The sequence below is a fragment of the Salmo trutta genome, chromosome 24 (assembly GCF_901001165.1).
Source record: "Salmo trutta chromosome 24, fSalTru1.1, whole genome shotgun sequence".
NCBI lineage: Eukaryota > Metazoa > Chordata > Actinopteri > Salmoniformes > Salmonidae > Salmo > Salmo trutta.
The window spans coordinates 25456659-25468930 of NC_042980.1; the positions used below are offsets into that span (position 1 = coordinate 25456659).

The following is a 12272-nucleotide window of genomic DNA, read 5'->3' on the forward strand; positions in this document are numbered from 1 at the left end:
ATGCATTTATTAATTTACGTTTGATTCAGGTTCATCTTATACACTGTAAAACCAAGTGTTTACGATCTGAACACATAACTAAACACTTTTCTTTAACACTTTTTAAACACGTCAAGGCATTTAGAATGTCAATGAAAATGTGTCACAGTGTTTAGATTGTAAACACCAGAACATGTTTATTCACTTTGACACTTTTTAAACACATGAACATGTTTATTCAGCACAAGGCATTTCGGTTTTAAACGCTATACACTGGTGGTGTTGTTTTAACACTGTAGGGTGTAAAGGCATATCTGCATGTTCCCAGCATGCCTTTCGAGTGAATGTGAGAGGTACCCACCCATGACTGTGTTGGTTAGTGACAGAGACATGATTGTTGCATTCAGTAAATTATATTACTGTAGCCAAGTCCAAGTGACTGCGTAAGTGAATGTGTTTCAGTTAAAAGTAAACCCTTTATGATCACATATACAATGTGTAAGGCCTTTAGTTAGTTATTGTGGTCTTAAAATCATGCCTCATGGGCAACATCAGACCTGTAACTCAGAATGATGTGATTAGTAATTCCTATTGGAATCTAGCCAGAGGGAGGATATCCAACAATTGAAATATTTATCATCCACAAACTGCACTCAAAATGATTGCAATAGTGAAGGACTTAACAAACTTAACTACCTAAACCATCTCAGTAACGGATGCATTAAATCCAACCCCTTACAGATTTGATTAGTTTAGAATGTTTTTGTTATCTATCTTTGTGTAGCATAAGATAAATTAATCAATCAATGAGGAAACATAGATATTAAAACAACATATTCAAAAAATCGGATAATGAGGCCCCTGCCATGTCTTTTTCACTCTGAGAGAGTTAACGGAAATTAACTCATCACAGTCGAGTGAAACAAATGTCCTGTTCAATTGTGCTGAAATGTAGGTAAGGTGATAGACATTCCTTACACTGATCTGAATAAAAGGCATGGAAAGTAACATCAATTTTGAATGACTAAATGCACTCTAAACAGGACGATCGGAAAGTAAACACTAGCGTTTAAAATCGGAATATAAATCTGATATAGGTGCTCTCCTGGTTGGAAACTGACTTGACAAAGCTGACTATCATGTTTAATCTTGCATTCTAAACGCCTGTGTTTCAAATGAAGACATATTGCCAAATCTAAATGCCTAATGTTTAAGTTTTAAACACTGATGTTTAGGTTATAAACGTGTCACATGTTTAATGGTTTTACAGTGTATTCGGTTAGTTGGACGTATAGCAATTCTAGATAACTGTAGTCTCATCTGACACTCTGATAAAACACTGAGCTAGATGGCTGCTGGCTGCGTCTAAGATGGCAACCTATTCCCTAGATAGTGCACTACTTTTGACCAGAGCATTTTGGGCCCTGATTAGGGTTGCAAAGCTACCGGTAATTTACCAAAGTTACTGGAATCTTCGGTAATTTTGTAATTAACAGTTAATATGTAGCAATCTATGGTAACTTTGGTAATTTATACTTCAATAACTTTTAATAATAATATAATAGTATGACACTGCAGCGGATAGCAGCTGTCTTACGGGCTTCTGTGTGTTTTTTTACGTCGATCTTAACTTTTTTGTACATAATGTCTCCTCCATCATTTCCTATGACCGAAAACAGCTTCTGGACATCAGAACAGTCATCACTAACGTCGATTTGGATGAAAATTTAAACTTCAATGAGTCAGCCCCTCTGGACACTCTGCTTACTCCGGACCAGGCCCTAATCCGTGAGCTTCGGAAGAGGAAGCGGCATTGAAAGAGAGTGGCGGCAAAAGGGGGTAGGCGAGGCAGGAGTTAGGCGAGGCAGCATCCTGGCGAGACTCCATCGGCGAGCAAATAGACTGCCATTGCCCTCTGTTCTGTTGGCGAACGTGCAGTCACTGGAGAACAAACTGGATGAGCTCCGTTCGAGACTATCCTATCAATGGGACCTGAAAAACTGAAATATCCTATGTTTCTGAGAGTCGTGGCTGAATGAGACATGGATAATATACATCTCGTTGGTTTTTCTATTCATCGTCAAGACCGGACGGCAGACTTGGGTGAGACGAAGGGAGCAGGGGTGTGTCTCTTTGTTAACAACAGCAGGTGTGCGATCTCTAATGTTAAGGAAGTCTAATGTTTTTGCTTGCCTGATTTAGAATAACTCATGATAAGCTGTAGACCATACTATTTACCAAGAGAGTTTTCATATATATTTTTCGTAGTCATCTATTTACCAACACAAACCGATGCTGGCACAAAGACCACACTCAACAAGTTGTATAGGGCCATAAACAAACAAGAAAGTGCACATTGAGAGGTAGCGTTAATGCAGGAAAACATTTTTACCAGCATGTCACCTTTGCAACTAGAGGTGACAAAACTCTAGATAACCTTTACTCCAAACACTGAAACGCATACAAGGCCCTGCTTTGCCCTCCCTATGGCAATTCAGACCATAAGTCTGTCCTGCTTCCTGCTTACATGCAAAAACTCAAATTGGAAGTACCAGTGGCGCGCTTGATACAGAAGTGGCCCAATGAAGTGGATGCTACGCTACAGGACTGTTTCGCTAGGATAGTCTGGAATATGTTCCGGGATTCATCCAATAACATTGAGGAGTTTATCACATCAGTCAACAGCTTCATTAATAAGTGTATCGATGATATCATCCCCACAGTGACCTTACATATATACCCCAACCTGAAGCTATGGATTACAGGCAACATCCGCACTGAGCTAAAGGCTAGAGCTGCCGCATTCAAGGAGTGGGACACTAATCTGGGCACTTTTAAGAAATCAACCTACACCCTCTGACGAACCATCAAACAGGCAAAGGGTCAATACAGGACTAAGATCGAATCCTACTACTCCCCCTCTGAAGCTCAACGGATGTGGCAGGGCTGTTCTAAACTGCTGAAAATATTTGGCATGGCCCCTCAGATCCTCAAAAAGTTCTACTGTTGCACTATAGAGAGCATCTTGACTGGCTGCATCACCGCTTGTGCAGCAACTGCAAGGCACCTGACCGCAAGGCGCTACAGAGGGTGGTGAGTATGGCCGAGTACAACACTGGGGCCAAGCTCCCTACCATCCAGAACCTCTATAACAGGCGGTGTCAGAGAAAGGCCCAAAAAATTGTCAAAGACTCCAGCCGCTCAAGCCATAGACTGTTCTCTCTGTTACCGCATGGCAAGCAATTATCTCTGCTACCGCATGGCAAGCGAGGTCTGGAACCAACAGGACCTGAAAAAGCTACCCCCAAGCCATATGACTGTAAAACAAGAATGGTAATCAAAATTACCCAGACTACCTGCATTGACCCTTTTTTGCTCTAGCTCTCTTGCATTGACTCTATGCATACACACTGGGCTGTATCCACACACTTATACTGACACCCCAACACACACAGACACACCCCAACACACATATACACTTTTTTGCATTAACTCTCCTGCACTGACTCTGTGCACACACACTCTACTCACACACTCACACATACTTACACCCCAACACACACATACTGTACACACGCACTACATTATGCCCACACACACACACACACACAACATGAGCACACATGCATACTGACACCACACATACACTCACATAAACTCACACACTCATACACACACATTTCCACACTCAACACATACACTGCTGCAACTGTCTATTAATATCCTGTTGCCTAGTCACTTTACCACTACCTTTAGTGCCTTCAGAAAGTATTCATACCTCTGGACTTATTCCCATTTTGTTGTGTTACATCCTGACCTCAAATAGGATTAAATATTTTTTTTCCACCCATCTACACACAATACCCCATAATGACAGAGTGAAACATATTTTTTGACATTTTCGGAAGTGTATTGATAATACTGTAAAATACTCTATGCATACACATTGGCACATTTTTTTGCAGTTTTACTTTAGTGCCTTATTGTAAACAGAATGCATGTTTTTGAATTGTTTTATTCTGTACAGGCTTCCTTCTTTTCACTCTGTCATTTAGGTTAGTATTGTGGAGTAACTACAGTGTTGTCGATCCATCCTCAGTGTTCTCCTATCACAGCCATTAAACTCTGTAACTGTTATAATGTCACCATTGGCCTCATTGTAAAATCCTTGAGTGGTTTCCTTCCACTCCGGCAACTGAGTTAGGAAGGACGCATGCATCTTTGTATTGACTGGATGTATTGATACACCATCCAAAGTGTAATTAATAACTTCACCATGCTCAAAGAGATATTCAATGTTTTTATTTACCCATATATCAATATGTCCCCACCTTTGCGATGCATTGGAAAACCTCCCTGGTCTTTGTGGTTGAATCTGTGAAATTCCCTGCTCGACTTTACAGATAATTGTGTGTGGGCTACACAAATGAGGTAGCAATTCAAAGTCATGTCAAACACTATTATTGCACACAGAGTGATTCCATGGAACTTATTATGTGACTTGTTACACCTGAACTAATTTAGGCTTGCCATAACAAAGGGGTTAAATAGTTATTGACTGAAGACATTTCAGCTTTCCATTTTTTATTCATTTGTAAAACAACAAAAAACAAAACATAAATCCACTTTGACATTATGGGTATTGTGTGTCGGCCAGTGACACAAAATCGCAAATTAATCAATTTTAAATTCCGGCTGTAACACAACAACGTGTAAAAAGTCAAGGGGTGTGAATACTTTCTGAAGCCACTGTATATGTACATAGCTACCTCAATTACCTCGTACATTGCATTGTTGGAAAAAGACCTGTGAGTAAGCAGTTCACTCTTAGTCTATACCTTGTGTGTATGAGCATGTGAATTATTTAAAAAAAAATAATAATTAGGAGGGTGGTTATATTTTTCCTATTTCACACATTTACAAGTTTGTATTATACTCATGGAAATGTGTTTTTTGCATATCCCAACTCCCCTGAGACACCCTCGGAGAGTGGGGTCACGGCCAGGGTGGGTTACGTCCATGAGTTTCTAGTGGATAGCCTAATTAATGAAGAAAGCATCTAATTATTTTCAATTAACTCTGAAACTCTTCCAACTATTTACTTTTTTCACAACTGCCACCAGTATGGCATCATACTGGTGGCAGTATGGCATCATACTGGTGGCAGTATGGCATCATACTGGTGGCAGTATGGCATCATACTGGTGGCAGTATGGCATCATACTGGTGGCAGTATGGCATCAAAACATTTACCGATACAGAGTCAATGTGCGGGAACACCGGTTAGTTGAGGTAATATGTAGACGTAGGAAGAGTTATTAAAGTGACAACAGAGAGTAGCGGTGGTGTAAAGAGGGGATGGGGGCGCTGCAAATAGCCCGTCAGGAAGTCCCGGATCCAGTTGCAGAGGGAAGTGTTTAGTTCCATGGTCCTTAGTTTATTGATGAGCTTTGAGGGCACTATGGTGTTGAACGCTGAGCTGTAGTCAATGAATAGCATTCTCACATAGGTGTTCCTTTTGTTCAGATGGGAAAGGGCAGTGTGGAGTGCAATAGAGATTGCATCATCTGTGGATCTGTTGAGGCGGTATGCAAATTGGACTGGGTCTAGGTTTTTGGGATGATGGTGTTGATGTGAGCCTTGGCCAGCCTTTCAAAGCACTTCATGGCTACAGACGTGAGTGCTACGGGTTGGTAGTCATTTAGGCAGGTTACAATGGCACAGGGACTATGGTGGTTTGCTTAAAACATGTTAGTATTACAGACTTGGACAGGGAGAGGTTGAACATGTCAGCGAAGACACTTGCCAGTTGGTCAGTGCATGCTCACAGTACACGTCCTGGTAATCTGTCTGGCCCTGCGGCCTTGTGAATGTTGACCTGTTTAAAGGTCTTACTCACGTTGGCTGTGGAGAGCTTGATCACACAGTCTTCTGGAACAGCTGGTGCTCTCATGCAAGTTTCAGTGTTATTTTCCTCGAAGCGAGCATAGAAGTAGTTTAGCTCGTCTGATAGGCTTGTGTCATTGGGCAGCTCTCTTCTGTGCTTCCCTTTGTAGTCTGTAATGGTTTGCAAGCCCTGCCAAATCTGACAAGCGTCAGAGCCGGTGTAGTACCTGTATTGATGCTTTGCCTGTTTGATGGTTCGTTGGAAGGCATTGCGTGATTTCTTATAAGCTTCCGGGTTAGAGTCCCGCTCCTTGAAAGCAACAGCTATAGCCTTTAACTCAGTGCGGATGGTGCCTGTCATCCATGGCTTCTGGTTGGGGTATGTACGTACGGTCACTGTGGGGACGACGTCATCTATGCACTTATTGATGAAGCCAATGACTGATGTGTTGTACTCCTCAATGCCATCGGATGAATCCCGGAACACATTCCAGTCTGTGCTAGCAAAACAATCCTGTAGCTTAGCATCTGCTTCTTCTGACCACTTTTTTAATGATCTAGTGACTGCTGCTTCCTGCTTTGATTATTGCTTGTAAGCAGGAAGCAGGAGGATAGAATTATGGTCAGATTTGCCAAATGGAGGGCAAGGGAGAGCTTTGTATGCGTCTGTGTGTGGAGTATATGTGGTCCAGAGTTTTTTTTCTCTGGTTGCACATTTATCATGCTAATAGAAATTTCGTAAAATGGATTTAAGTTTCCCTGCATTAAAGTCCTCGGCTACTAGGAGCGCCACCTCTGGGTGAGCGGTTTCTTGTTTTCTTATGTAAACAACTACAAAGAATACAGATGAAAACTCTCTCGGTTGGTAGTGTGGTCTACAGCTTATCATGACATACTCTACCTCAGGTGAGCAATAGCTCGAGACTTTCTTAGATATCATGCACCAGTTGTTTACAAAATACATAGACCACCGCCCCTTGTCTTACCAGACGCCGCTGTTCTATCCTGGCGGTACATTGTATAACCAGCCAGCTGTATGTTCATATTGTTGTCGTTCAGCCACGACTCCATGAAGCATAAGATGTTACAGTTTTTAATGTCCCGTTGGCAGTTTAATCTTCTGCGTAACTCGTCGATTTTATTCTCCAAAGATTGCAAATTTGCTAGCAGAATGGAGGGAAGTGGGGGTTTATCGTCTACAAATTCTCAGAAGGCAGCCCGACCTTCGGCCCCTCTCTCTCCGCCACCTCTTCACGCAGATCACGGGGATCGGGGCCTGTTCCAGGGGAAGCAATATATCCTTTGCGTCGGACTTGTCAGAGTCATGAAAGGAAAAAAAGGATTCCGCTAGTCATCGCAGTCCTGATGTCTAGAAGTTATTTTCGGTCATAAGAGACGGTAGCGGAAACTTTATGTACAAAATAAGTAAAAAAATAAGTTACAAACAACGCAAAAAAACACAATCGGCTGGGGTCACGTGAAACGTCTGCCTTCTTCTCCGGCGCCATCTTATTTGACATGTGAGGAGGCCACAAAGAGAGACAGAGATCTAAAGTACTGCACTATACAGTGAATAGGGTGCCATTTCAGATGTAGGAGAGGAACAGGAGAGGAACAGGAGAGGAACAGGATAGAAACAGGAGAGGAACAGTATAGGAACAGTATAGGAACAGTTGGAACAAGAGAGAAACAGGAGAGGAACAGTATAGGAACAGTATAGGAACAGTTGGAACAAGAGAGAAACAGGAGAGGAACAGGAGGGGAACAGGAGGGGAACAGGAGGGGAACAGGAGGGGAACAGGAGGGGAACAGGAGAGGGACAGGAGGGGAACAGGAGGGGAACAGGAGGGGAACAGGAGGGGAACAGGAGGGGAACAGGAGAGGGACAGGAGGGGAATAGGAGGGGAACAGGAGGGGAACAGGAGGGGAACAGGAGAGGAACAGGAGATATGCCTGTAGAATGATTAAGGCAGACTTGAAGGTGATCTTTCTCTTGTAAACAACTTAGAAACAAGGTTCTTTTAGTAACTCATCTCACATCATCAGACTGGGAGATGCATTCATCAGGGATGCGAACACATGCTGATATGAGCCACATACATTTCATTAGTTAGACAACATTCTTCCCCTCATATCCCTTTCCAAGGTAATGAATTTGATTAAAGCCAATCAAAATATCAGTTATGAAACTATTATGAAATGTATCCTTGGAAATATGCGGCCTTCTGGAATTTTCAATGTTAAAGTAATTGTGTGTTTTGTGTTATCCTTGGTCTTTGTATAACTTTTCAGCCCCTCTCCTCTCCTCTCTTCCTCATGTGTTCATTATTTTTGTCCTCAACTGGCTAGAACGGGATTGCTCCCCTCAACTCTAAATATTTCATTTATTTTAATCTATTATTAAATGTTCTAAATGATCCATGGTCATCCACTCAGCAACCTGTTAAATGATTTAATGCTCAGAGGCAAATATAGGAAATGCTAAAATATTTGTATATCAGATATCTTCTTGGTCATGTATACCTGACATGTTTCACTCATGACTGGGAGGTCTTGGGAAGGTCTTTATTGTAAATAAAGATCATGTGTTTTCAAGAACTTACCTTGTTAAATAAAGGCAGTAAAAAGGTATCACAATGCCTAGCCCACTAGTAACATTTGTGGCTCACTATGTTACATTCATTAAAGTCTCATGTTACCTTTGTTTTCCTGTGTGTGTTAGGATTTGCTGTGTATCTGGTAATACATCACAGATATTAGCAGTGATGTAATTGGCTGTGTTCCTGTGGAAATGCTATGTGATTGGTTGTGTCCCTGTAGGTTTCCTGAACATCCAGTCGTGGCCAGAGAACATGACAGACCTGAGTGTCTTCTCCAATCTGGCAACCATAGGAGGGAGAGCACTGTACAGGTAAAACCTACATGACATTACTACAGTACATTATTACAGTACATTACTATACTACATTATTAAAGTACATTACTGCACTACATTACTACACTACATTATTACTCTACATTACTACACACCACATTACTACACTACATTATTACTCTACATTACTACACACCACATTACTACAGGTAGGAAGTCATTCCATCAATTTGGTGCCTTTTGAGAACTGTAACTTGGTCCCTAAAAACGTTTGATTTCACCTTATTTTAACATTCTGTCATGTTCAACTTCATAAAAACATGTTTTCCCATCTCAAGATGTTAAATAAAAATGACTATAGTAAGTGCTTATTAAGTGCCAAATAAAGTAACTCTGTTGACCGTAACAGGGTTGATGATTTCATCTTAAATCAGCTATACATTTCCATGAGACAGGGGGAATGGAAGCTTGTTGTGTGTAACAGGAAGAGGCAATTGAATGCAAGCATAAAAAAATGTAATTGTTCAAACATTTCTAACCTGTTAATCTATGGGTAAAAGGATTGACATGTTATGCTCGACCTGCTCAGTTTTCCACACCGGAAAATGGCCAAAAAGAGTAGAACCAGCTCACCTGCTTTTACACTAGGATTTCACTATTAGATGTTCAATGTTTCTTTTGAAAAAAAAACATTTTAAAAGGAATAGTTTCACCATATTAAAACAAGAGTTTAGTTCACATAACAGGGTTGACCTTAAATGAGGGACAGACGTAAATGAATCCCTAATCACATTAAATAAATCATCTTCATAGCAACAAAATAACTAGGGCTTTTCAATGATGGTGAAAACTTAGAGAAATGTTGGGTTTAAGTGGGTTCAAATCTTCCTAGAAGTCACTGCACGGAGGGACATGTCAAAATGCTGAATTTTGGAACTTTAGCAGGTCTTTATTTTTTATTCCGATTTATTGAATTCTCCATATGGTCTGTAGTAAAGGGCACTTCATTTAATATAACAGGCTTTTAAAACTCAATAGTGTTGAACAATTTCTACTTACAATATCAAAGGGACGCAAAAGGCGCTAATTTTATAGAATGACCCTAGGTGTGGAACCACATAATAAAATAGAGCACTGTTTATATTGTATATTTATGCCTGGAACTCAGTTGAGAGATGTGAATAATGAAGAGCAGTGGTCCAAGCATGGAGCCCTGGGGCACACCACTGACATCTACTCTACATTACATCACTACTGTACCATATTTTGTGGTGTGTTAACAATGTAGCACTATTCCTCAGGAGCTAGTGATTCACCATTATTAGATTGTGTACAAGCAGTCTGTCATCTAAGAATCGTTATAATGTCATTGTTCCTTTGTGACCTCATCAGAATACCATAGATATCCAACTCTGCTAATTTGATAGATGGAATGTTGTCGCAATTGGTCATTTACCATGCCGAAGCTTCCCCAGTTGAATCAGTGCTGGTCAATGCACAGACACACACATAAACACACACACACATAAACACACACGCATGAATTTGGCAGAAGTCTGGTTCATCCTTGGGAGGAATTTCCAAATGCCTGAAGGTACCACGATCATCTGTACAAACAATAGTACGCAAGTATAAACACCATGGGACCGCGCAGCCGTCATACCGCTCAGGAAGGAGACGCGTTCTGTCTCCTAGAGATGTACGTACTTTGGTGCGAAAAGTGCAAATCAATCCCAGAACAACAGCAAAGGACCTTGTGAAGATGCTGGAGGAAACAGGTACAAAAGTATCTATATCCACAGTAAAACGAGTCCTGTATCGACATAACCTGAAAGGCCACTCAGCAAGGAAGAAGCCGCTGCTCCAAAACCGCCATAAAAAAGCCAGAGTACGGTTTGCACATGGGGACAAAGATCGTACTTTTTGGAGAAATGTCCTCTGGTCTGATGAAACAAAAATAGAACTGTTTGGCCATAACGACCATCGTTATGTTTGGAGGAAAAAGGAGGAGTCTTGCAAGCCGAAGAACACCATCCCAACCGTGAAGCACAGGGGTGGCAGCATCATGTTGTGGGGGTGCTTTGCTGCAGGAGGGACTGGTGCACTTCACAAAATAGATGGCATCATGAGGTAGGCAAATTATGTGGATATATTGAAGCAACATCTCAAGATATCAGTCAGGAAGTTAAAGCTTGGTCGCAAATGGGTCTTCCAAATGGACAATGACCCCAAGCATAATTCCAAAGTTATGGCAAAATGGGTTTAAGGACAACAAAGTCAATGTATTGGAGTGGCCATCACAAAGCCCTGACCTCAATCCTATAGAAATGTGTTGGCAGAACTGAAAAGCGTGTGCGAGCTAGGAGGCCTACACACCTGACTCAGTTACACCAGCTCTGTCAGGAGGAATGGACCGAAATTCACCCAACTTTTGTGGGAAGCTTGTGGAAGGTAACCTGAAACATTTGACCTAAGTTAAACAATTTAAAGGCAATGCTACCAAATACTAATTGAGTGTATGTAAACTTCGGAGCCTTCTGAACTTACCAATTTGTAAGTCGCTCTGGATAAGAGCGTCTGCTAAATGACGTAAATGTAAATGAACTGAATGTGATGAAATAAATAAATGCTGAAATAAATAACTATCTCTACTATTATTCTGACATTTCACATTCTTAAAATAAAGTGGTGATCCTAACTGACCTAAGACTGGGAATTTTTAGGATTAAATGTCAGGAACTGTGAAAAACTGAGTTTAAATGTATTTAGCTAAGGTGTATGTAAACTTCCGACTTCAACTGTAATAGAGAGACACGTGATTGTATACAAATGTAAGCAAGCTTTAAAATTAGTATGTTTTAGTCAAACGTTATATCTGTTTGGGCTTCTTGCAGTCAATTTGCAGTCTACATATTATTTGTAATTAGAAACTGGGTGGTTCGAGCCCTGAATGCTGATTGGCTGACAGCCGTGGTATATCAGTCCGTATACCACGGTATGACAAAACATTTATTTCCACTGCTCTAATTACGTAGGTAACCAGTTTATAATACTGTAGCAATAAGGCACCTTGGGGGATTGTGGTATATAGCCAATATACCACGGCTAAGGGCTGTATCCAGGCATTTCTCGTTGTGTCGTGCATAAGAACAGTCCTTAGCCGTGGTATATTGGCCTTGTACCATACCCCCTCAGGCCTTATTGCTTAATTATGTTCCGGCCCCCCACCATCCTCTCAAGAAAAAAATCGGCCCGCGGCTGAATCAAGTTGATGATCCCTGCACTACACTATCATCACACCAAGAGCAGCAGTCTAGTGGAGAGCCTGCAGATCCATCACAGCAGTCTAAGACTCACTGTGGGTTAAGAGCCATTAGGGTAGATGATGATTTGCTTTAGCTACATTAACAGTTCCTCCTGCTTTTCAAGATAATACTGCAATTACCGTCATTATATGCTAATAGAGCTTCGATTAGACATATCAGCACATGTTTGCAAGCAGAGAGAGGAGGGTGTGGATGACATGTTGACA

At 41.2% G+C, this 12272-nt stretch overlaps 1 protein-coding gene across 1 annotated transcript in view; it reads left to right on the forward strand.

Moving 5' to 3' along the window:
* The window catches only part of LOC115160978 (receptor tyrosine-protein kinase erbB-4), a gene marked incomplete in the record, with an annotated part of 167370 nt that overhangs the window by 66628 nt on the left and 88470 nt on the right, over nucleotides 1–12272 (forward strand). Inside the window, 1 exon segment of the mRNA XM_029711599.1 lies at nucleotides 8686–8776. Coding sequence (XP_029567459.1) covers nucleotides 8686–8776 — 91 coding nt within the window.